This window comes from Drosophila bipectinata, chromosome 3R (genome assembly GCF_030179905.1).
Source record: "Drosophila bipectinata strain 14024-0381.07 chromosome 3R, DbipHiC1v2, whole genome shotgun sequence".
Classification (NCBI taxonomy): Eukaryota; Metazoa; Arthropoda; class Insecta; order Diptera; family Drosophilidae; genus Drosophila; species Drosophila bipectinata.
In genome coordinates, this window is record NC_091739.1 from 22,444,237 (window position 1) to 22,468,895 (window position 24,659).

At 47.2% G+C, this 24,659-nt stretch overlaps 10 protein-coding genes across 10 annotated transcripts; 5 read left to right on the forward strand and 5 right to left on the reverse strand.

Moving 5' to 3' along the window:
* The first annotated feature begins 5,090 nt into the window (after nucleotides 1-5,090).
* On the forward strand, nucleotides 5,091-6,269 carry LOC108122578 (uncharacterized). Its single transcript, XM_017237208.2, has 2 exons — nucleotides 5,091-5,196; nucleotides 5,280-6,269. The coding sequence occupies exons 1-2, from the start codon at nucleotides 5,182-5,184 to the stop codon at nucleotides 6,150-6,152; spliced, it is 888 nt and encodes a 295-aa protein (XP_017092697.2). The 5' UTR covers nucleotides 5,091-5,181; the 3' UTR covers nucleotides 6,153-6,269.
* Nucleotides 6,270-8,152: 1,883 nt separating this feature from the next.
* On the reverse strand, nucleotides 8,153-9,054 carry TwdlP (TweedleP). The gene has a single exon (XM_017237210.2). The coding sequence runs from the start codon at nucleotides 8,852-8,854 to the stop codon at nucleotides 8,168-8,170; it is 687 nt and encodes a 228-aa protein (XP_017092699.2). The 5' UTR covers nucleotides 8,855-9,054; the 3' UTR covers nucleotides 8,153-8,167.
* Nucleotides 9,055-9,985: 931 nt separating this feature from the next.
* Nucleotides 9,986-11,137, reverse strand: LOC138926645 (PPE family protein PPE10-like). Its single transcript, XM_070281477.1, has 2 exons — nucleotides 11,033-11,137; nucleotides 9,986-10,964 (listed from the first exon to the last, which is right to left on the reverse strand). The coding sequence occupies exons 1-2, from the start codon at nucleotides 11,045-11,047 to the stop codon at nucleotides 10,104-10,106; spliced, it is 876 nt and encodes a 291-aa protein (XP_070137578.1). The 5' UTR covers nucleotides 11,048-11,137; the 3' UTR covers nucleotides 9,986-10,103.
* Nucleotides 11,138-12,328: 1,191 nt separating this feature from the next.
* On the reverse strand, nucleotides 12,329-13,460 carry LOC108122673 (uncharacterized). The gene is made up of 2 exons (XM_043211691.2): nucleotides 13,362-13,460; nucleotides 12,329-13,297 (listed from the first exon to the last, which is right to left on the reverse strand). The coding sequence occupies exons 1-2, from the start codon at nucleotides 13,374-13,376 to the stop codon at nucleotides 12,428-12,430; spliced, it is 885 nt and encodes a 294-aa protein (XP_043067626.2). The 5' UTR covers nucleotides 13,377-13,460; the 3' UTR covers nucleotides 12,329-12,427.
* Nucleotides 13,461-14,175: 715 nt separating this feature from the next.
* TwdlO (TweedleO) lies at nucleotides 14,176-14,991 on the reverse strand. The gene has a single exon (XM_017237212.2). The coding sequence runs from the start codon at nucleotides 14,947-14,949 to the stop codon at nucleotides 14,257-14,259; it is 693 nt and encodes a 230-aa protein (XP_017092701.1). The 5' UTR covers nucleotides 14,950-14,991; the 3' UTR covers nucleotides 14,176-14,256.
* Nucleotides 14,992-16,308: 1,317 nt separating this feature from the next.
* Nucleotides 16,309-17,100, reverse strand: LOC138926679 (uncharacterized). The gene has a single exon (XM_070281640.1). It carries the CDS (start codon nucleotides 17,084-17,086, stop codon nucleotides 16,346-16,348), a length of 741 nt encoding a protein of 246 aa, XP_070137741.1. The 5' UTR covers nucleotides 17,087-17,100; the 3' UTR covers nucleotides 16,309-16,345.
* A 1,254-nt stretch (nucleotides 17,101-18,354) lies between these two features.
* On the forward strand, nucleotides 18,355-19,158 carry TwdlJ (TweedleJ). The gene has a single exon (XM_017237220.2). It carries the CDS (start codon nucleotides 18,370-18,372, stop codon nucleotides 19,156-19,158), a length of 789 nt encoding a protein of 262 aa, XP_017092709.2. The 5' UTR covers nucleotides 18,355-18,369.
* Nucleotides 19,159-20,015: 857 nt separating this feature from the next.
* On the forward strand, nucleotides 20,016-21,125 carry TwdlN (TweedleN). The gene has a single exon (XM_017237398.3). It carries the CDS (start codon nucleotides 20,073-20,075, stop codon nucleotides 21,003-21,005), a length of 933 nt encoding a protein of 310 aa, XP_017092887.2. The 5' UTR covers nucleotides 20,016-20,072; the 3' UTR covers nucleotides 21,006-21,125.
* Nucleotides 21,126-22,006: 881 nt separating this feature from the next.
* Nucleotides 22,007-22,914, forward strand: TwdlH (TweedleH). Its single transcript, XM_017237399.3, has 2 exons — nucleotides 22,007-22,036; nucleotides 22,103-22,914. The coding sequence occupies exons 1-2, from the start codon at nucleotides 22,022-22,024 to the stop codon at nucleotides 22,826-22,828; spliced, it is 741 nt and encodes a 246-aa protein (XP_017092888.1). The 5' UTR covers nucleotides 22,007-22,021; the 3' UTR covers nucleotides 22,829-22,914.
* Nucleotides 22,915-23,102: 188 nt separating this feature from the next.
* On the forward strand, nucleotides 23,103-24,135 carry TwdlR (TweedleR; the record flags this gene model as incomplete). Its single annotated transcript, XM_017237228.2, has 2 exons — nucleotides 23,103-23,141; nucleotides 23,203-24,135. Coding segments are annotated over 2 exons (972 nt in total), but the record flags the coding sequence as incomplete, so codon positions are not given.
* Between the last annotated feature and the right edge of the window lie 524 nt (nucleotides 24,136-24,659).

Here is a 24,659-nt window from a genome sequence, read left to right on the forward strand (position 1 = left end):
GACAGGCATTCGCCAAATTGAAGAATTTCTGTGTGTAATAAATTTGAAACGTGACGCGCGGTAAAATACAAAACAACTGCGTCCTCGTCCCGGCCCTGGCCCTGTCCCTGGCATATTGATGATGGGGCCAATAAGTATAGAAGAAGGCTGCCGAGGATATGCGAATGTGCCGGAAGGCCTGATAGATCTGTCACCTGCTCACGTACGGGCCAATCGACGGCCGTTCAATGTTGACCAAACATGATAACCTCCGCTAATAATTTATGAAATTTCCAATAATAAGCCCGGGCTTGCGGCGCCGCCACTAACCCAAAGTTCATAAATTGCGGCGGCTAAGCCTAATGTCCTCATTCCTTTCACCTTGTCCATGGCACTCTGGCGAACCTACTGACTGACTGACTACCGACTGTGTTCGAGCACGTGCAACTAGTTTGCTGATTGATTAAACCACGCAACATCGCAGCATCAACTCGAAACGGCAGCAACTACAAGCGCCAGGACGTTCTAGGAATTGTTATTAGATCGTTTGCTAGTTTACCCGAAGTTGGTGAGTCGGGTTGTTCTTGATGGCCATGCTGATTCCGGACTCCGTACTCCGGACCCCGGCACCAGAGGCTTCAAAGCTGCTGCTTCTGCGGATGCTGATGCTGATGCTGATCTGACGTGGACGCACACGTGCTAAAGTCACTTTTAACGGGAACAACACGGCATCACTTAACGCCCCCTACGAAGCGGGGAGGCCCCTTTCCCCAGCGCCAACGACTCGGACGTGACAAGTACGGGCAATGGGCGACGCTCCGGCGTGGGCCACGGCTCCGTCTCATTGTCATGTTCAGCGCATAAAGGAGCGGCTCTGCTAGTGAGTGGCGGAGAGTGGAGTGGGAGTGGCAGGAGTGGAGTACCCAATATGATAGCCCCGGGCAAGGCCGCCTCTTAAAGCGTATCAAGTATACGCACTGCTTGCCAGAATTCCCTTCGTCCTTCGTTAAAGTCAAGCATGCCATAAAATCAAATTCCAAACGAGCTGATGGAATTACTTGCAAAAATATTTAACTTCACAAGTGCGAGCATGCTAAAAATCCAAATTATTGTCAACAGGCAAACACTTGAGTGTCTGTGACTTGTGGAAACATTAGACTAGCAGCCAAAATGTACTTAAAACGTTAAAGGAGCGCATTAAGCCACCCCCTCGTCACATACCCCGCACAGAATGTTAAAATATTTTCCTTGAATTAAGCGCAAAAGAGTTGGGAAGTCGTTTCAACATATTTCACGGCAACTCCACGGGATGCACCCTGAGTGGTATTATGTAAATATGTTAATTCTCTGCTGGCCCGAAGACAAGCCATTCGGACTGACCACCGCCGATGCTGGAGGGTCGCGTTCTGGTGACGTTTTCATTAGAAATGCAAATCATTGTGGTGACATCTTCAAGTTCAAGTTGCCGATAAATTTTGTGGTCCGTTCCAGTGGGTGAGGGGAAAGGCCAGAGCAGCCGGGTGATAGTCGAGCCAACCTGTTTGGCCACCGGCAACCCGTCTCTGGCCTCGCCTGGTTTATATACCAACATATATTTCTGCAATTCCAGAGCCAGTCGGCTCAACTGCTAGTGCGCTCGCTTCGGCTTTCATTACGTATACGCAGCGTTGCGCAAAATTTATGACAGCCAACGAGACGCGAACTGGCACAATATTTAGGCCTATGTGCTCTTATTTTCTAATTACTATATACACTCTGTGTGGGCGGGTGCATGTGTATCTGTAATTAGTGTTTTGTACACACACATATTAATATTAAAAGCCGTTGTACTCGTTGCTTAATAAATTAAACGGCAATTTGCACTGGGTGACTGTCGACTCCTAGTCAGTAGCTCCTGGGCTGGTATCTGGAACTGGGACATTATGCTGGCATTAGGCTTAGGCATGCTTGCAATTAAAATAAAATTGGAGCTCAAGTGTCGTCGGCAATATGCAGTAACCAGCAGACAAAATTGTCTTCGCGCAACTCGCTTTTGGGAGGCCTCGAAAATAATTTATTACCTTCTTGCGGCGCCAAGGAGCACACAATAAGCTGGGAATTTATTTGCCTATTTTTTCCCCTCATTCCCTAAGTAGATATAGAATAATGGCGGGGCCTCTGCGATTTTTTATTGTTTTCTGGCAGGGCACATTGTTATATCAGGGCTTCCTGGCAAGTTTCGTGGTTTTTGCTTCTTCGATGTTCGACTGGGGTGTCGATGGCCCCGAGGCTTCTTCCGGCTGATTAACGAGCATAAACCAAAAACTTCTGTGTGCTCATCTTTTTAATAAATAATCCAGACCACTTAGATGGCTGCAAAAAACACACTAAATAATATTCAGCATCTGTCGTCGTTGCCGTTTGATTGTCAATACAAAATGTTTTTATCGTTAATACAATTTGCTAAACAAATTGGCCAGCTCGGCGAAATTTGATTTGATTTATTCCTTTCAGCACCCTCGGCCAGGCTTTAAAATATCGTTTTTTAGTTTAGTTTCAGTTTCGGCTCCAGTCCGATTCGTTCGATTCGGGCTTTTGAGCTTGAAATAATTGATATCGGCTATTTGCATATCAAATTTAATAAATTTGCATACGTTTTTTGGCAGACAGAGACAGTTTTGCGGCTAGTCAGTTAGCTTTTTCGGTGTAGCATATTTTTATTTGTCGCGGTATGCGGAAACAATTATTAACAAAACCAAAATCGAAAATGGAATTCCTGAAAGAACAAAAGCAGTGGCTGCTCGTAAAAAAGTTCTTAAAAAATCAGCGGCACAAACATTTCTGCAAAAGAAAAGAAAGAAGCAAACAAACTTGTCAAACTGGCCTCTAGCTTGCCAAGTTTCGCAGATAAAACTTATGATTTAGGAAATTACTAATGCTCCAATTTATGGCGAGGTGACAGATGCGATTTGGTTTTGCACCTGAAAGGCACCGCCCGGTTTTGACACCAGCCAGGTAGTTGAATAAATTAAATGCACAATTTAATGGGGATTCGATTTGTTGTGTTGTTAGTCTACTGCTCTTTATACCAGACAATGCTCTTTAATAGCAATAAAATAATATGGGGGTATGCCTGTTGACCGGGAAAAAATTAGGAGGAATATATACAAAAAATAATAATAAACAGTGACAGATTTTGTAAATAGATCGATTGACCCCAAAGGCAATTTGCATAAAGCGCCGCCACAATCTCCCTCCCGGCGTTTCTTCGGCGGGCCACATTTTATTTATTTATTGATACGCCAACGTAGTCTGACCGCTATTATTTGTATCTGTATCTCCGCTGTATCTCTGTATCTGTGAGTCTAGGCTGGAAACTCTTCTTTTTATTTTTATTTCCTCCGGCCAGTGTGAGAGTGTATCTTCTATTGACCATTTTTTATGTCGCTGCTGCGTGCATCTTTTATGTGCGTGTGGCGCCCGAGACCTTGAAATTGTAGCTGGTTTGTTTTATTATGTTTACATTTGTTTAGTTTGCATATGACATTGCCACAAGCGACGGACGCTGGCTGAGGCAGAGGCATAGGCAGAGACGGCGGCAGAGGGCTGGCCATTGGCCGATCATCGAAATCTTGGTGGGCTAGTGGGTTGGGTGGGGTCGAGAATACAAAGCCGAGACAAATTGTTTTTGACTTTAGGTTATTGCCTCGAGTATGAATCTTGATGAGATTCCGTTCCGCCGGCAGAGTGGGAAATGAAAAGAACGAAAGTCGATACCGAAAGGTATCGATGTGACATCCGGCTGCGATGTGACATCATGGGAAGTGGACACCATTGGGTCAGATTTCCTCTATGACCGAATCTGCGGGGCTTACTCATCTGCGCTATAGTTATCCGTGATATCAATCAATATCTTAGTCATAACCGCGATTGGCATTCGCCACTATTGATTTGCAAATCGGTTTGGCTATCTTAAATATGGATCTTGGGTATTTCTGTGCTGGGGCTCTTTAAGTATGCAAATCGAATCAGTTTTCAGCGAATTTGTTGCTGCTTCTTCCACCCAGCCACCCGTCTCCCCCACATCTCGAGCATCAATATGGCAAAAAATAGAAAAAAAAAACAATAATTTTTATGATATCAATAAACCATGATGAAAAACGTGATAATCGCTGATCAGATTAAATGGTCGCCTGGCGCCAGCTGATTACCGCCGAATTTCGAATAGCTTCGGGTGCTGGTCAACAGTAAAAGCCTCAAGGTCGCAACGGTTGTTAACTTTATGGCTTCTATTTGGCTAAGCCTTGTTTTTGCCACAAGTTAAATGGCCACGATAGATGGACAGATGGATGGATGAATGAATGGATGCGCAAAAAAGGGTGGCGAAAATTGATTTCTTTCCATTTGAAAGCCATTGTTTCCCCCACCTCTGGTCGGGGTAACTTGATAAGCTCGGCCGGAGTATCGAATGGCCAAGCCCTATAGCAGCCAGTTCCAAATAATAAAATCTGAAATACCAAACTGCCAAAAGGGGACCAAATAATCGGTGGGAATTCCCAGCTAGAAATATGCGACTGGACCAACTAAAAACTAAAAAGTGTAGAAAACCCAGGCCTCATCTCGAACCCGTTTCGAGCAGTGTCGGTGCTCCGCCAAATGTTTTAGCATACAAAATACAAAATATGAAGAAAATCATTTCATTTACTGAAAGCATGACCATTTATAGTGGCATTTGCTAAACAAGTTTTCTGTTTCTGTTTCATCGAGATGGTAGAGCCTGCTGTCCAATCGAATGACAATTTAAGACGACTCCGATGCGACTACCTCTTGGGCTGTAAGGCCCTACACTGTTTTTGTATCGCTGATGGTGCTGAGCAGATGTAGATGGCGATGGAGATGGTTGGGGAATTTGCATATTGTTGACAGCAGCATTTGCAAGAATAGGGCGGCAAGATGGCATTGCGCTTTGTTCGCGACGGCGACGCCATTGTTTTATCGTCTTTTTCGAAGGTGGATAGCATTTCGAGAGACAAAAGCCGCCGAAGAAGTTACTAACAAATGCTCCAAGACGCTGTTCCACCAACAACAAACGGTGGTAACTCTGCATGAACTTGAGCGCAGTCTAGTGACACCGATCGTTGGTTTTCGTATAAATATTGGACCTTTTGGTGATGCAAACGTCAGACACAACTCAGTGGTCGAAGTCAAAGAACTAAATTCAAAATGCGTGCCTTCATTGTAAGTATCTCCGGCCTACAACGAGAGCTCCGCTCGCTTCAAAAGGATAACCCAGGATTACAACGCTCCTCCTCTTTTCCCAGGTTATGTGCTTGGTGGCAGTCGCCTGCGCCGATAAGCTCGGCTACAACTACCAGCCCGTGGGCCACTCCAGCTCCGGCCTGTCCTTCGCTCCTGGCAGCGGCTCCATCGGTGGTGGTTCCATCGGAGGTGGCTCCATCGGAGGAGGCTCCATCGGAGGTGGCTCCATTGGAGGTGGCTCCATCGGAGGTGGTTCCATTGGAGGTGGTTCCATCGGAGGAGGCTCCCTTGGAGGCAGCATCAGCAGTGGTGCTGGTCTTGGTGGTCTTGGTGGTCTTGGAGGTCTTGGAGGTCTTGGCGGTCTTGGCGGCCTTAGCGGTGGCAGCATCGGAGGTGGTGAAGCCCTGAGCGCCCCCGTCTCCTACAGCGCCCCTGCCCCCGCCGCCGAGCTCGAGAAGGAGTTCTTCACCTTCACCGCCAACGAGCAGGACTTCGATGAGCCCCAGCAGCTGGAGAAGGTCTCTTCCGCCCTGAACAAGGCCCTGCGCGTCGTCTTCATCAAGGGACCCGAGAACCGTGGCCTGGAGAACGCCGCCCTGGCTCTGGCCAAGCAGGCTGCCCAGCAGGAGACCGCCATCTACGTTCTGAACAAGCAGGCTGACATCGGTGATCTGGCCAGCAAGTTGAACGCCATCCGCAGCAACAACAACAACAAGCCCGAGGTTCACTTCGTCAAGTACCGCACCCAGGAGGATGCCGCCAACGCCCAGCGCGCCATCCAGTCCCAGTACGACCAGTTGGGAGGATCTTCTCAGGCCACCAACGGAGGTGTTGCCCCCGTCCTGAACTTCGCCTCTGCCGCCCCTGTGCGTCAGGCCGCTGCTCAGTCCCCCGACAACTCCTACCTGCCTTCCTCCGTCTTCCGCCGCGTCTAAGTTGCTCATTTGACTCCTAGCCGATTCAAAAACGGAGCGATCTTTGACTGATCTTAAATCATAGTTATTGTTGACTAATGCCTAAATAAATTCAATTTTAAATTTACATAAAACCAACTCAATGCATTTTTAGTTTTCTGATTAAAGAACAAACTAGCTAGTCAAAATCAAGAAATAAGAATGAATCAAATTAAATCATTTTCAAATCCCTTGAAAATGGAGTTTTCCTCAATAGGTCCCACAGTGATGACTATATCTTCCCCAATTCTCATCCGATTCTCAAGCGGAGTGTTTTAAACGATTTCTGTATCGATTCCCCACCATTCTGCATCAAAATCCTGAGACAAAATATTTTTTAGATTTTTTGTCCATTTTTCGTGATGATCCCCACCATTTGTGATGAAAATGGGGTTTTCCTCAATAGGGCCCACAGTGATGACCATATCTTCCCCAATTCTCATCCGATTCTGAAGCGGAGTGTTTTAAACGATTTCTGTATCGATTCCCCACCATTCTGCATCAAAATCCTGAGACGAAATATTTTTTTGATTTTTTGTCCATTTTTCCTGATGATCCCTTGAAAATGAAGTTTTCCCCTTTAGGGCCCACAGTGATAGCTATATCTTCCCCAATTCTCATCCGATTCTCAAGCGGAGTGTTTTAAACGATTTCTGTATCGATTCCCCACCATTCTGCATCAAAATCCTGAGACGAAATATTTTTTTAATTTTTTGTCCATTTTTCCTGATGATCCCTTGAAAATGAAGTTTTCCCCTTTAGGGCCCACAGTGATAGCTATATCTTCCCCAATTCTCATCCGATTCTCAAGCGGAGTGTTTTTAACGATTTCTGTATACATTCCCCACCATTCTGCATCAAAATCCTGAGACAAAATATTTTTTAGATTTTTTGTCCATTTTTCGTGATGATCCCCACCATTTGTGATGAAAATGGGGTTTTCCTCAATAGGGCCCACAGTGATGACCATATCTTCCCCAATTCTCATCCGATTCTGAAGCGGAGTGTTTTAAACGATTTCTGTATTGATTCCCCACCATTCTGCATCAAAATCCTGAGACAAAATATTTTTTAGATTTTTTGTCCATTTTTCGTGATGATCCCCACCATTTGTGATGAAAATGGGGTTTTCCTCAATAGGGCCCACAGTGATGACCATATCTTCCCCAATTCTCATCCGATTCTGAAGCGGAGTGTTTTAAACGATTTCTGTATTGATTCCCCACCATTCTGCATCAAAATTCTGAGACAAAATATTTTTTAGATTTTAGATTTTCATTACCATTTGTGATGAAAATGGGGTTTTCCTTTATAGGGCCCACAGTGATGACTATATCTTCCCCAATTCTCGTCCGATTCTCAAGCGGAGTGTTTTAAACGATTTCTGTATCGATTCCCCACCGTTCTGCATCAAAATCCTGAGACGAAATATTTTTTTGATTTTTTGTCCATTTTTCCTGATGATCCCTTGAAAATGAAGTTTTCCCCTTTAGGGCCCACAGTGATAGCTATATCTTCCCCAATTCTCATCCGATTCTCAAGCGGAGTGTTTTTAACGATTTCTGTATACATTCCCCACCATTCTGCATCAAAACCCTGAGACAAAATATTTTTTAGGTTTTTTGTCCATTTTTCGTGATGATCCCCACCATTTGTGATGAAAATGGGCTTTGGCATTACGAACAATTATTTTAAAACTTTTGATTTAACTTTTAAGCTTTAAAACTTTAGCTTAGAACGCGAAACAGACATAACAGACGAAACAGACATACTCATGTGAACTCAGGAAGTGATCCAGACTAAGAATATATATACTTTATAGGGTCAGAGATGTGTTCTTCACTGCGTTGCGCACTTTTGACAAAAATTATAATACCGTCTGCAAGGGTATAATAAAGTCACCGGTGAAAGGAAATAAAATACGTTAGTTATAAATTACAAAATACTAAACATTTTATTCAAGAAAAAAATCAACAATCGAAATGGCTAAAAAAGCCTTAGTGTCGCAGACGGCTGAGGATCGAGGCTGGCAGATAGTTGGCTTCCGGTGTCTGAGTTTGAGGGGCAGCCCGGGCTGGGGCAGCTCCTCTTGAGGCGAAGTTGATGGCGTTGGCCACTCCTCCGTTGATCGATTGGCTGGTTCCGCCTAGCTGGTCGTACTGGGACTGGATGGCCCGCTGGGCGTTGGCAGCATCCTCGGGAGTGCGGTACTTGACGAAGTGCACCTCTGGCTTCTGGTTGGCATTCTGGCGGACGGCGTTGAACTTCTGGGCCAGCTCGTTGATGTCGGTCTGCTTGTGGAGCACGTAGATGGCGGTCTGCTGCTGAGCAGCTTGCTTGGCCAGAGCCAGGACAGCGTTCTCATAGCCACGGTTCTCCGGAGACTTGATGAAGATCACCCTGACGCTCTTCTTTACGGAGGCCAGAGCCCGTTGCAGGGCATCGCGATCCTCAAAGTCGGCGTCGTTGGCGTAGAAGGTGTAGAACTCCTTGTGCACCTGCGACTGGGGAGCAGCACTGTAGCTGACTGGACCAGCCAGTCCGCCGGTTGCAACACCTCCAGACACAGATCCTCCACTGGTGCCACCAATACTGGCCGTAGACCCTTGGCCATAATTGTAGCCGGAAGACAGTCGGCCGGCGGTGGCGGCGGCCACAAGACATAAAACAATGAGTGCACGCATCGTTGACGGAGTGTTCTAATAGAATGCTGACTGTATCTTCATTACCTAGCTTTTATACCGCCAACGCGTCGACTCTTTAAATTAGACTAGAAAATCTAGTCGAATTGAGCCGTCGAATCGAGCGTCTCGGAGTTCCCGTCGCTTCTGGCTGCGAAGTTCGAACGGAATACCTCGATCCGATCATCGATCTCCACTCACGAATCGTGAATGGCCAGTGGCTATTGGCCATCGTGTTTCGGAATGCTGTTAATCTGCTAACATAATTTCGCTCTTAACACATTTAACACATTGTTTTGAGCAGGGGCAGCTTCAATCGCGCCGCCCGCCACATCCGATGGCTATTCCGAGCTCGAGTCTAAGCTCCGAGTGCGAGTCCAGTCGTTTTCCGAGCGGAGATTGGATTCAGACGTGGACTTGGACTTGGGTTTCGATTGCCGTGATTCACCCATAATTGGCTTATAATTTATGCAGAAGACCGAGAGCTCGACTGTTGCGATTGTTTTGTTATATTGGGGCTTGAATATGTATACAGAACCGCTTATTTGTTAATGATTTCAACAAAAAAGTGATCGTCAGCTTAATAAAATTAATGATTAGATTTTTGTTTTTATGGCTAATCAGGTTTCGATTGGGCATAAATCTTCTTTGTCTTCGTATGTGGGTTGCACTTGAGATTCCTTTCTAATTGTACGTGACACACGACGGGGCCACCTCGGAAACCAGGTCATCTAACTGTTGTTGGCAGCTCAGCGACTTTGAGCTGTCACCGGGAAAGAACCAGTCCCCGGATCAGTATTAATCACAAGCTGGTAACCGAAACTTAGTGGGTGGATCTAATCTTGTAGCCAATTAATTTGCTTGGCAGGCTCATAATTAGTCCAAAGATTTGTATAGAAAGTGAATTGACAGCTCCGGATGCTCAGGAATCCCCTCAGCATCGATTCTCCACCTATTCCACTTGATCTTGATAACGTTTCCTCTAGCTATTTATAGTGTGAAGGGCATTGTTCGAATATATTTATACACCATCTGCACACAAACAAGTTGGTCATTAAATTCTATGGTAAAGCCGCAATAAAAATGCCACTCTATAAAATAAACTTGCGAGTATAAAGGAAGCCATTGTTTGGATTTTCGTTTTATATGTTTCAAATTTATTATCGTAATTATGCATTAGTCAACAACGTGTAACAGGAAGATTGAATTCTTCAGTCTGTTTCTCTTAGGCTAGTTCAAATCGATATCCTTCTTAAAAGCGGAGGCGGCGGAAGACCGAGGTGGGCAGGTAGGCGTTGTCGGGGATCTGGGCGTTGACCTTCTGGACGGGTCCGGCGGAGGCGAAGTTCAGAGCGGGGGCAACACCACCATCATGAGCCTGGGAGGATCCTCCCAGCTGGTCGTACTGAGACTGGATGGCGCGCTGGGCGTTAGCAGCATCCTCGGGGGTGCGGTACTTGACGAAGTGCACCTCGGGCTTGTTGTTGTTGTTGCTGCGGATGGCGTTCAGCTTGTTGGCCAGATCACCGATGTCGGACTGCTTGTTCAGAACGTAGATGGCGGTCTCCTGCTGGGCAGCCTGCTTGGCCAGTGCCAGGGCAGCGTTCTCCAGGCCACGGTTCTCGGGTCCCTTGATGAAGACGACGCGCAGTCCCTTGTTCACGGAGCCAGCAACGCGTTCCAGTTCTTGAGGCTCATCGAAGTCCTGCTCGTTGGCGCTGAAGGTGAAGAATTCCTTCTCGAGCTCACCAGTGGGGGCGGGGGCGTTGTAGGAGACGGGGGCGCTCAGGGCATCACCTCCTCCGATGCTGCCACCAAGACCTCCCAGACCGGCATCAAGGGAACCACCTCCCAGAGAGCCAAGTCCCAAGGAGCCGCCTCCCAGAGAGCCACCTCCCAGGGAGCCACCTCCTAGAGAGCCACCTCCCAGGGAGCCACCTCCCAGAGAGCCACCTCCCAGGGAGCCACCTCCAAGAGAGCCTCCGCCAAGGGAGCCACCTCCTAGAGATGCACCACTGCCTGGAGCAAAGGACAGTCCGGAGCTGGAGTGTCCAACAGGCTGATAGTTATAGCCGAGCTTATCGGCGCAGGCAACTGCCACGAAACACAGGACCTGGAGCCAGGTAAGAAAGAAATGTGTTATCCTGGGAATAATCCTTGGGCCGCAAACGAAACACTTACGATGAAGGCACGCATCTTGAGCTGCTAACTGGGTTCTTTCGATCTGAAGTTTGAACTGCTTCTGTCTCTGGCTGGGAGCGATCTTTATTATTTATACAAATCCATCTTGGAGGCTGATAAAGACAAAGATACCGCCGCGGCGAGGGCGCTGCATGGAAATCGCTTTGATGCCACTCTGTTTGCCGCCTACCAAGCTTTTGCTTCTTTGGTTTTTTAATGTTCGGCGTGGAATTTTTGTTGGTGATGCTGCTTTTGAATGGGCAGTGGCGGCTGGTCGTCGTGGGTTATTCAAATATTCGAGTTTTATACAATATTTTACAAGAATTCATATTAAATTTTAAAATTAATATGTCGCGAGCACACCGGAATGAGTTTGTCATTCAGATGGGTCATAATTAGGTATTATATAAAATAAATATCTTGCACAAATTCTTCGGCAAGGCTAGGAGCTTGTTTTATGTAGGACATCTGCACTTGGTTTTTCCGCTCCACTGAAAGCCAAAATGACAATCGTTTTGTTATCATAATCGTTGTCGACACATCTGTTTAGTTCTGATTTATGGACATGATTCAAGCGTTATAATTAGCGGATCATCTAATGAGGTGTTTGATATACCGCCCTCGGTTCGATGATTCTCTTTTTAGTTTCATTTAGTAAAGATATTTTTATTGGTTTAAACTTTAAAGCATTTTGTTTTTTATAAATATTGACGTAATTATAATTATAAAATAAAAATTTGAATGAAGTTTTAAAGAAATAGTGGTTAGCATTGGTGGAGAGTATTATATTTATAAAAACTATAGTTATTTTTAAATACGGCTTTAAGGTTTTATAGATATATCACAGACTAAAACAAAAAATTTTTGACACAGAGTATGTATTCATTTATTTTGATTTTAATGAAACATTTCCCAAAAAGGCTTACATTTAATGAGGTATTCTTCTATTCTAAAATATTAACCAGGTTATACCAGCTGCTCTGGTTATATCGATTGTAATAGGCTATGTTATTTAACTATTGTATTAAAATAATATAAATAGTAATTAAGTAATAAATTCTTAAAAATTCCAAAATAAATATTAAATGTATATATTGGGAGTAGAGACATCCAAATAGTATGCATTCCTAATGATATATTGTGATAAACTTAAATATATTGTATGAACTCGATGTATAAAAAATAAATGCATAAGCTCCTCAAGTCATAAACGTTTTAGAATCTAGACTCTATATCTTCATATGAAGAGCATTTTCTGAAGACCGATTTAAAGTTAAAAAAATAATATTAACAAAATTTAAATTTAATATTTTCGTTTTATTTTTTATCAATAGTTTTCAACAATAAAATTTGTAACAAAAAGGATAAGGCTATCACGATGTCATTTCTAACATTTTACAAACGACGACGGAAGACCGAGGTGGGCAAGTATGCATTTTCGGGGATCTGGGCGTTAGCCTTCTGGATGGGTCCGGCGGAAGCAAAGTTCAGGGCGGAGGCGACGCCACCGTCATGAGCCTGAGAAGATCCTCCCAACTGGTCGTACTGGGACTGGATGGCGCGCTGGGCGTTGGCAGCATCCTCCTGGGTGCGGTACTTGACGAAGTGAACCTCGGGCTTGTTGTTGTTGTTGCTGCGGATGGCGTTCAACTTGCTGGCCAGATCACCGATGTCAGCCTGCTTGTTCAGAACGTAGATGGCGGTCTCCTGCTGGGCAGCCTGCTTGGCCAGAGCCAAAGCGGCGTTCTCCAGGCCACGGTTCTCGGGTCCCTTGATGAAGACGACGCGCAGGGCCTTGTTCAGGGCGGAAGAGACCTTCTCAAGCTGCTGGGGCTCATCGAAGTCCTGCTCGTTGGCGCTGAAGGTGAAGAATTCCTTCTCAAGTTCACCAGTGGGGGCGGGGGCGTTGTAGGAGACGGGGGCGCTCAGGGCATCACCACCTCCGATGCTGCCTCCAAGGCTGCCAAGACCGGCATCAAGGGAACCACCTCCCAGAGAGCCAAGTCCCAGGGAGCCACCTCCCAAGGAGCCACCTCCCAGGGAGCCACCTCCCAGAGAGCCGCCTCCCAGGGAGCCACCTCCGAGGAGGCCACCTCCCAGGGAGCCACCTCCCAGGGAACCACCTCCCAGAGATCCTCCTCCAATGGAGCCACCTCCAATGGAGCCGCTTCCAGGAGCGAAGGATAGTCCCGAGCTGGAGTGGGCCACGGGCTGGTAGTTGTAGCCAAGTTTGTCGGCGCAGGCGACGGCCACCAGGCACATTACCTAAAAAAGAAATTAGTTATCCATGGGCTGTCCTGTTATGATCCTGATTTGGGGAATGACTTACGATGAAGGCGCGCATGTTGAGTTGTGGTTGAGTGTTTGGAGGTTCTCTTGGATCGGAGCACAAATTGCTTCTGCCTATGACTGCGGCGGTGGTTATTATTTATACGAATTGGACTTCGAGGCTGTCGGCGCAGCTTCTCGAAGACAAAGCGATGGCACGGCTAAATGTTTTTTCCGCCTACAAAGTAAGCAGCGATCGGCCATTGTTCGAGCTCACGGGCCGAGCAATTCAGCTTTGCATAAATGTTATTATAAGGAAAAGCGATAAAAGCAAAAACATGAGCATAAAAATGCAATAACCGATCATAAAGCGGCCAGAAACATCGAAAATAGATCTGATCAGACAAGTATTTGGTTGTGGAATCATTTATGATTTTCGTACATTAGTCTGTGGTCGAACTGGCATTCCTCAATGTCACTGGATATTCATAGACTCTATATTAAATATAGTAGGCATATAATTGTATTGTTTTTTAAGGATGCACGGAATTTATCATACGAAATATTTTTAAACTGGATTCATTTTTCCGAAGCAAAAGCTTGCTAGAAAGTCTTTAAAATTCATCGGTTAAAGCTCGAAGCATGGGAAAACCAAATGGTTGTGGTTTTGGTTAAATCGTAGTTTCCCAATGTTATGAAATTTTAAACGATACAGGCTTACTTTCAAAAATGTATAGACTATCATTTTGTGTTTCAGCTGATGAAATGTTTGCCTCACTTAATATTTTGTTTAAAAACCATTAATGGTTTCAATCAACAGGTTTTCCCAATAGGAACTCTTTGTACTTTTCTCGCCAAAAGTAAAGGAATTTGAGTTAATCTTGATTTCGTTTTTATTCAAATATAATCTCTACAACATATTAAACAACAGTCAGTTCGTGTCTATCCTTGAGTCCTTAACGGATGCGCAGGCGACGCAGGATGTTGGCGGGCAGGTAGGAGTTGCTCACAGCTCCGGGTGGGGAGTAGTTGTTGCTACGAGCAGGGGCTGCTCCGGCGGAAGCGAAGTTGATGGCGTTGGCCACGCCTCCGTTGATGTTCTGGCTGGTACCGCCCAGGTTGTCGTACTGGGACTGGATGGCGCGCTGGGCATTGGCAGCATCCTCGGGAGTGCGGTACTTGACGAAGTGGACCTCAGGACGCTGGTTGGCGTTCTGGCGGACGGCGTTGAACTTGTTGGCCAGATCACCGATGTCGGTCTGCTTGTTGAGGACATAGATGGCGGTTTTCTGCTCGGCAGCCTGCTTGGCCAGGGCCAGGGCAGCGTTCTCCAAGCCACGGTTCTCGGGTCCCTTGATGAAGACGACACGCAGTCCCCTGTTCACGGCACCGGCAATCTTCTGGTTGGCCAGAGGATCCTCGAACTGGCTCTCATCGGCCTCGAAGGTGTAGAACTCCTTGTTCAGCTCACCGGAGGGCGTGTAGCTCACAGGGGCGCTGGCAGCCGAATCGTAGTCACCAGCTCCTGAAGAGCCTCCGAATCCGGAGATGGAGGGCACATTGTCGGAGGCGGCTCCGCTGAAACCGGCACCGTAGTTGTATTGGGCGCAGGCGGCACCAATCAGGCAGAAGGCGATAAGGAAACGCATGGCGATAGAAGAGATGTTTGGAAGTTGTGGGTGTGCTGAACAGGCAAAGGCCAAGACTGAATCCTGAAACTTCTGCGATCCGCTTTTATACCCATTAGAGACGCACTAGAACAATGGGGGAAACCATTCCCGACGGGTTGCTCCATAACTCAACTAGTTTTTTATGCAAAGCGGTGCGCTTATGAAATGATTATGCAAAACTATCCAATTCCAAACATTCTAGCCAATTCTCGCCCATTCAGCCGCCGACCCCAGACTTTCTGCCCAATTGCAGACGCGTTATTCTGGACCGGTTCACGGCGCCGAGTTCTATTCTTGACCGGGCCTAAACTGCCCGGAATTCGACATCTGGGGAAAACTGAAACTGCAAAACTATCGAACTTGTTTCGAAAATAAAAGTAAGAGCCGACCATAAATGTTCTGACGGTCGTTAAAGCCCAATACAATGTGATGCATTCTTGGAGTTCCGCCTACGAGCGATAAAAACGCTAATGTATGCATATTCCTCTGCTGGTTCTATTGATAGTTTATGAATATTTTGTCGTTTGTTTAGCTCTGCCATCGAAAGTGGGTTTAGAATACGAAGCAACTTTTTAGTTTAAGGTTCAAGATCAAAAATAATGTCGGAAGTTCTCTTTGAACTTTTGAGAAACTGGTTAAGCATAGCCTGGGAATTCCAAGATCACTCTCTATATAAGAGGCTACGACATTTGATCGCGCCAGTTTGACATTGAATGTGTTAATGATGGTGTCAAAAGGATTATTTATTTATTTTAAATAGACTATAACTAAAACGTTATGTTTTATAAGCTTGGATAGCGAAGGATTGCTAGATTTCCTAGGGTAATGACCCTAAACGAATGATACTGGGGAAATAGCTCCCATTTTCATTATTGATCATAAAAATATTAATATTGACTAGATATGGCACATATTCATTATGGATTGTTGGAATAGATATCCTCTTAACCTTAGTCAGAAATATGAAAACACTTTCCCAAAATGTAGCTTAATGTGAAAATAGATTTAACTGTTTATAACCAAATTACCTCTACCATATTGTTTTACTAATATACCTTAAATGGTATGTAAACCAAAAGACATTATATTAAAATACACTATGTTATTATAAAGAAATTAATAAGTTAACCGTTTAAGCGATTTCGTTTTAAATTTTAAATATCTATTTCCGTTTTTAAATCATGACACACAAATAAATGCATATTTTCAAAAAGTTCTGTCTCGAAATGTCTAATAACTTCGTTTATTTAAAGACTTTTTTATATGCTGAACAACAATGATACAGAAAAACCACTTAGAGTTCGTTTTAAAATTTTGTTTATTATTAAGAAAACATGAAAACTAGACAACAAATCGGGCAACTGGCTTTTCCTGTTTAGAGCCGAAGGCGACGGAAGATGTTGGCGGGCAAGTAGCTGGGTCCTGGGGCGCTGGCAGCTGGAGCAGGGGCGGGAGCCGACTGGGAAGCAAAGTTCAGAGAGGAGGCCACACCACCGTCGTGGGACTGGGAAGATCCTCCGAGCTGGTCGTACTGAGACTGGATGGCGCGCTGGGCATTGGCGGCGTCCTCGGGAGTGCGGTACTTGACGAAGTGAACCTCGGGCTTGTTGTTGTTGTTGTTGCGGATGGCGTTCAGCTTGTTGGCCAGATCTCCGATGTCGGCCTGCTTGTTGAGGACATAGATGGCGGTCTCCTGCTGGGCAGCCTGCTTGGCCAGAGCCAGGGCGGCGTTCTCCAGGCCACGGTTTTCGGGTCCCTTGATGAAGACGACGCGCAGGGCCTTGTTCAGGGCGGAGGAGACCTGGTCGGAGGCAGCGGGATCGTAGAAGTCACCTTCGTCGGCGGTGTAGGTGTAGAACTCCTTCTGGAGCTCAGCCTGGGGAGCAGCGTAGTTAGGGGCAGCGACGGATTGTTCTCCAATGGGACCGGCGAAATCCGAAATGGGTGCAGCAATAGATCCGCCAGGAGCAGCGGCGAATGAGGGAGCAACGCTGCTTCCCGCTCCCGAGGGCTGGAAACTCAGTCCGGAGGCGGAGTGGGCCACCGGCTGGTAGTTGTAGCCGAGCTTATCCGCGGCAGCCACGGCAATCAGGCATAGGACGATAAAGGAGCGCATGGTGACTTGTTGGTTTGAAAAGATGATTTGTTACTGCCTTAACTCTCCGCTGACTTGGCTTTTATAGGTGCAAGATTCAGTTCTTCGCCAAATTGGCCAAACACTGCATTATGATTGGGAATGAATTATGAAGAGTTCACATTTGCCTTAAAAATGCATAAATAACCGATTAAAATGCGGTTGCTTTATTATTATATTTTTATGATTCGTCACGCTGGCGCTGCCTCTGCCGCTGCTGTTGCAAATATTTGCATGGCTCTGAACATAAAATCATGTTTTGTGTTTTATTTTGGATTTATTTCTGCTCGGCGAGGAGCCCAATGCAAATTAGACGAAGACCAGAATCGGCTGGCTCAAAGCTTGGAAGTAAGATTCGGGTGCGGAGTCGTGATTCGGATTGCCAAATCAGATGGCGCCAAGTAATTTATTAGGAGCCCAATTATCGAATTATCTGATTTGGCGCTGACAAGCCGCTTCAGTGCAGTTGTTAATTAGCTGGCCGGCGGCCTAGCCAAATCGCAGCTTAAAAGATGGCAGCTATATTTAGCGATGAGTCCGCCGACGCCGCCACCGCCTCACTTCCGGTGGACGGACCCGGACGGACATCGGACTGCGGAAGGCCGCCTCCACCCGCAACATTTGCATAAAGCAGAAATCAAAGCGACCAAGACGAAAGACGAAAAAAAAACAAAGCTGCTGAATAAGGCAATAATAATTTCGCGAATCGTTAAAATATTTATTTTTGGCAGCAATATCGCGGCTAGGCGCGCCTCATTTGCATGTGAAACAGCCTGTCAAACGTTTTGTTTGCTCTCCGACCGATTTTGGGTGACACTTTTCATCCCGTCCGGATTTGGATGCGGGTTTGACGATGGATACGCATCCATATCCATGAGAAACGGCCGACCAAATTGCTTTGAATGGGGTTTACACTCTTTTTATAGCTAGAGTTTTATTGATTTTAACGATAAAGATACATGAAAATTCCATATCGGCAAGGTTGGTCTGCGAATAACGCGCATTATTGATTCCGCCAGCACATTGATTTTAATACGAGTTTTATGGCAGCAACTTTGAGATGGACTTCTCTTCCTTCTGAGCGAATCAGTCGGAACTAGAGGCGGCGGTGCACTCGCTTGCATATTTTACCGAACGAAGAAGAACGCTCTAGATGGCCATAATTATCCGACTTTATGCAGCTCTCTTAGCATATCCATCTGCATAAAAGCCTAAGAATCATCAGCCACCAGCATCACATTCCGAAAACAGCCAACCAACTCAACATGCGTCAGTTCTCCGCAGTCCTTGCAGTCCTTTGCCTGGCGGCTCTTGCCTCGGCAGATAAGTTGGGCTACAACTACCAGCCAGTGGCCCACTCAGCCTCCGGACTGAGTTTCCAGCCCTCGGGAGCGGGAAGCAGCGATGCCCCCTCATTCGCCGCTGCTCCTGGAGGATCTATTGCTGAGCCCATTTCTGATTTCTCTGCACCAGTTGGAGAACAATCCGTCTCAGCCCCCAACTACGCTGCTCCTCAGGCTGAGCTCCAGAAGGAGTTCTACACCTACACCGCCGACGAAGGTGACTTCTACGATCCCGCTGCCTCCGACCAGGTCTCCTCCGCCCTGAACAAGGCCCTCCGCGTCGTCTTCATCAAGGGACCCGAGAACCGTGGCCTGGAGAACGCCGCCCTGGCTCTGGCCAAGCAGGCTGCCCAGCAGGAAACCGCCATCTATGTCCTCAACAAGCAGGCCGACATCGGAGATCTGGCCAACAAGCTGAACGCTATCCGCAACAACAACAACAACAAGCCCGAGGTTCACTTCGTCAAGTACCGCACTCCCGAGGACGCCGCCAATGCCCAGCGCGCCATCCAGTCGCAGTACGACCAGCTGGGAGGATCTTCCCAGTCCCACGACGGTGGAGTGGCCTCCGCCCTGAACTTCGCCTCCCAATCCGCTCCAGTTGCCGCCTCTGTGCCCGCGGCCACCGCTCCCATCTCCTCGTACGTCCCGCCAGCGACACCTGGAAGCAGTTACCTGCCCGCCAACATTCTGCGACGCCTGAGATTCTAGATTTAAACATAAATTCGAAGATAGACATTCCTCCGTTATTGTTGAGATTTTTATGCGAAATAAATCTGTTTGTTAATGTAAATTGTCAAGAGGCTTGCGGATCTGTTCGCCCAACATTCCTAGGCAGGCCATCTATTTGAATTTTCGCATTCAAATCCGTTGGCTGGCAAACGGGTTCGGGCATATTGAATTATGAGTCCGTGGTTTTGGGCTGTTTGTGAAAATTGCAAATGAGCGGAAACTTAAAATGTTTTCTGTATAATCTTGTGCGTTATAATCTGGTGTATAACATATAGCTTATCGGCTACTCGGCTACTTCTCTACTCCGGTTGCCCACGCACTTCGTCGAGATTGAGATGACTTCGTTTGACAAATTGCATGAGACAGACGACAGCGAGCAATTTAAAATTATTAAGCTGGGAAATTAGCCCAAAACCATTGGCTAGAGTCTTACTTTCAATCATCCCCGGTCTGATTTGCATAACAATATGGGCAAACAAAAGAATCTGGCTACTGCATAGTCAAACAATTTGGAGCTGCCACCGCCTAGCCCTTTGTGACGGTTGACCCGGCGGCACCCCACCCCATTTTGATTTGCATAAAAATTTTGTTTTCCGTAAGCTGCAAGTTCATCAAATTTTAATCAACACCGCCGACTGCCGCCAACGCTGGCGCTACCTTAGATATTTTTGGCCATAGTTCGGCTTTGGCTTCAGTCCAAACTGGCCAAGAAGAAAAACAGAAAAACAGGTTAGGCCCAGACAATGCGAACCTTATCGTGATCTCTAACCGCCGCGACACGCCTGTTCTGATTGACGCCCCGTCCGTGCCATGGCATATAAATGGCCCAGAGCCTCACTCCGACATCATTCTGACTTCTGGCTTCAGAGCTCCAACTAGAACAGCAAAGTAAAATGCGCGCCTTCATCGTCCTGTGCCTCGTGGCCGTCGCCTGCGCCGACAAGCTCGGCTACAACTACCAACCCGTGGCCCACTCCAGCTCCGGCTTGTCCTTTGCTCCTGGCAGTGGATCCGGCGCCGGCTCAATCTCCCTCGGAGGTCTTGGCGGCGGCAGCGGTTCTCTGGGAGGACTCGGCGGTGGATCCCTGGGAGGACTCGGTGGCGGATCCCTGGGAGGACTCAGCGGCGGCAACTTCGGCAGCCTTGACAGCGGCCTGGGTGGTGGCTCCCTGGATCTGGGATCCTCTGGACTCGGCTCTGGAATTGGTCTGGGATCTTCCGGTCTTGGATCTTCTGGTCTTGGATCTGCTGGTCTTGGCTCCTCTGGTCTGGGCTCTGCTGGTCTCAGCGGTCCTGTCAACTACGATGCCCCTGCTGCTACCGGTGAGCTCGAGAAGGAGTTCTTCACCTTCAGCGCCAACGAGGAGGACTTCGATGAGCCCCAGGCTTTGGAGCGCGTTGCCAGCTCCGTGAACAAGGGTCTGCGCGTCGTCTTCATCAAGGGACCTGAGAACCGTGGCCTGGAGAATGCTGCCCTGGCTCTGGCCAAGCAGGCTGCCCAGCAGGAGACCGCCATCTATGTCCTGAACAAGCAGACCGACATCGGAGATCTGGCCAGCAAGCTGAACGCCATCCGCAGCAACACCAACAACAAGCCCGAGGTTCACTTCGTCAAGTACCGCACCCCCGAGGATGCTGCCAACGCCCAGCGCGCCATCCAGTCGCAGTACGACCAGCTGGGAGGATCCTCTCAGGCCATCAACGGAGGTGTTGCCAACGCCCTGAACTTCGCTTCCGCCTCTCAGGTGCGTCAGCCCAACGCCCGCATCCCGGAGAACTCCTACCTGCCCTCCTCCGTGCTCCGTCGTCTGCGTTTCCGTCGCTAAGCGGTAAAGGAATCTGCTTCACCATAGCTGCCATATCCTTCCTATATGCCATTTGTTGACTTTTATGTTATGTATTGATTTCTCGAACGAACCCGAAATACAATTGATTCTAAAATTAAACCTTGTGGGAACTGGGATGGTGGGCTGGATGAGTCGGGACATAAAGTTGTCAGTGTCATGTCAAAGATTTGATGGGTTTTCGGCCACTCACTCTTCGGCGATAGAAAAATTGCATAGATCGGCGTTTATTACGCACCCTGAGTGGCCATAAAAATTCCAAAGCGATGGCGCCAAATGGAATACAAGTGGAAATCAATAAAAATTTACATGTTTTGGGATGCAGGCAAAACAATCGCCGAAAATTTTTTATCATAATTAAAATGTTAATCTGCGTGAAGTAAAAGGTTAGACAAACTATTAGCGGCCAAATTTATGGCAACTGCAAGACGGAACCAATACTGCGGTCAAATACATAATGTATAATGTATGAGTGATAACAGAGTGGCCAGATGAATGGCCAATAACAACGAGCCAAAGTGGTCAGCGACAGCTCTTTTTCAAGAGCACCCACTACGGCCGATTTGCATAAACAGAAAAGTCGTCGGGGTCTGTTTAGAAAAATCATAAAAAATTATGCTCGCCCGCAAATTATGCAGAGAAAAAACCAAATAATCATCGTAAATACCAACAACTAAAAAGCTGTGGATTGCCATAGATTAAAGCAACAAATGTCGAGTGAAACAACAGGCGACAAATGGCAGTGAATGGAATGGAAATTGGTGGAGCTGCAAAAAAAGCTGATGAAGGAGCGATTGGCGAATTGCCCGAAATGAGGTGCCAAATCAAAGACAACCAATTAAAAAACCAAATTTCGAGCAATAGGAAGAAAGAAAACAGTGCCAAATGCACTGGTTGGTTTCGCATAAAAGAGCGTGGGCGTCGTGGAGTTGGACATACTTGGTCTTCATCCAGCAATCCGAGCGGAGTTATCCATTCCTTACAAAACCATAATCAAAATGCGCGTCCTTATTGTGAGTATTTCCTAAAACTTGAATCAGGACCACAAGCGACTAAAACTTCTTTATCTTCTTCTGCAGGCTCTCTGCTTCGTGGCTGCTGCCAGCGCTGCTTCCCTGGGTGGATACAACTACCAGCCTGCCGCTGCTGCCCCTGAGCCATCCTACGCTGCATCAGGACCTGCATACACCGCTCCTGCCATCCAAGAGCAGGCCTCCTACAGCGCTCCTGCCTCCTTCGCCCCTGCTGCCATTGCTGCCCCCGAGGCTGCTCCTTCGGCCGATGCTCCCAACTATGCTGCTCCCCAGGCTGAGCTCCAGAAGGAGTTCTTCACCTACACCGCCGACGAAGGTGACTTCAACGAGCCCGCCGGTTCCGAGCAAGTGTCCCAGTCTCTCAACAAGGCCCTCCGTGTGATCTTCATCAAGGGACCCGAGAACAGTGGCCTGGAGAACGCTGCCGTTGCCCTGGCCAAGCAGGCTGGACAGCAGGAGACCGCCATCTATGTCCTGAACAAGCAGGCCGACATTAGCGATCTGAGCAACAAGTTGAACGCTATCCGCAACAACAACAACAACAAGCCCGAGGTTCACTTCGTCAAGTACCGCACTCCCCAGGACGCTGCCAATGCCCAGCAGGCCATCCAGTCCCAGTACGACCAGCTGGGAGGAACCTCCACCATCCAAAACGGCGGAGTGGCCCCCGTTCTGAACTTCGCTTCCCAGCCTGCTGTCCGCCAGGTGGCCGCCCCCTCCGCCCCTGGAAGCTCCTACCTGCCCGCTTCGGTGCTCCGATTCCGCAACTAAGCGAATCCCCTGACCTTACTGACCTAAGACCAGACTGACCCATCCACGATTCCTACGCACTCGCTGCGAACCACATTTGTTGCCTAGTTTGTAGATTTGGCGAATTTCAAATTGAAGAAATAAAATTTATTGTAACACACCTTCGACGACATTGAACTACTTACCCTAGATGGGGGTCGATTTCTATCCCGATTTGGTTGGGTTCGGTCGACGACTTTTGCGGGAATGAAATTATAAAATGGCTCGTCGAATGGTTATGAGCTGACAAATCTTTTTTGCTCTTCGACTTGGTTATATCATGCTGGGAATACTGGTGAGTTTACCTGGGAGTCCATCCACTTCAATAAATACTTATTCTTTGGTGTCTGTCCTAGTTTCTTACGTTGCTAGCCAGCAGCTCGGCGGAGTTGGGCTACCAATACCAGCAGAATAGCTATGGTGAAGCTACCACTGGTGGTGGATATCCCGTTCAACCCAACGATCACTACCAGGAGCATGCAGCCTTCCACAAACACTTCTATGCCTTCGAAGCACCCTACGATTCCGCAGAGGAGGCTGACTTGGTGGAGACCAAGTTGGCAGACCTCTCGCAGAAGAATCTCCAGGTGGTGTTTATCAAGGCGCCCGAAAACAAGGCGGTGGTAGGGGCTTTGAATGCTTTGGCCAAGCAAACCACGGAGGATAAGACGGCAATCTATGTGCTCAACAAGCAGACGGACGCCCACGAACTGGCAAGTGAGCTGAGCGCCTTGAAGGCGCATCACAAGCACAAGCCCCAAGTTCATTTTGTAAAATACAGGACAGAGGCGGAGGCTGCCCAAGCCCAGCAGCACATTCAGGCGCAGTACGGCGGAGCAGGGTCTTTGCCGCAAGCTGGCCAGTCTTCCTCATTGGGCTACTATCCGGAGCAGCAGCCGCAGTACGATCAGGGCTACTATCCGGACGCAGCAGCTCCTTCGTCGGGCTATCAATCCTCATCGCAGCAATCAGCATATCCTGCTCAGGGTTACTTGCCGCCGGTACCCAGCTACTCCTCCATTGCTCAGGGCTATAGCTCTGCAGCGGCATCTTCTGCTGGGCAAATAGATCTGCCTCCGGTTCCTGAAGCCCAGCAGGATCTTTCCGCCAACTACAACGATGCCAACGTAGATTACCGGACAGCGAGATCACAGGGCTTTGATTTCAGGGTTAACGAACGACGTAGGTCAGGGGCTCGTATGGTCTTTCCCTCGGATGGGAGAGCTGGAGGCACTTCTAGGTTATACCTGCCGCCTAGCCAAGAGAAGCGGCGCCGACTTCGAATCTAGGGCCTTGCCGAATTAAGTCATTAAATTAGTGCCATAAGACTGTCCCATGTGTAACTAGTTATAGCTCGGAATAAAGCTGATCATCTACAGTATAAACTTGTGAAGCTGATATTAGTTGTTAGACTTTGCAGCTATGTATTAAGAATAAAATCTATATCTGTTAAAAAATAAATACTATTTGTTTTTTTAATAAATATATTTTTATTAAATATTGTCTCTTAAAAGGGAAGAGTTACATCAAATTATATTTTAAAGGTTCATTCTGAAGAAGCTCTACCGTAAGTCGTACCATCTGCAAGATCGCATCTGTTGAGCTGTGAATTTCGTTAAGAGGCTTATCGAAGATCCGAACCTAGGCCAAGAAAAACATCAAAATGACGTGTAAATTAACAAATCAGTAGCCATAAAATGTCGGTCATAAAAATACCTGGCCGGGTGAAAGTAGGGCTGCGGAGGTGTAAGCTGGAGGGAAGTCAAAACAAATGGTTTTGTCTATGACAGGCGACAACAATGGGACCCCAATG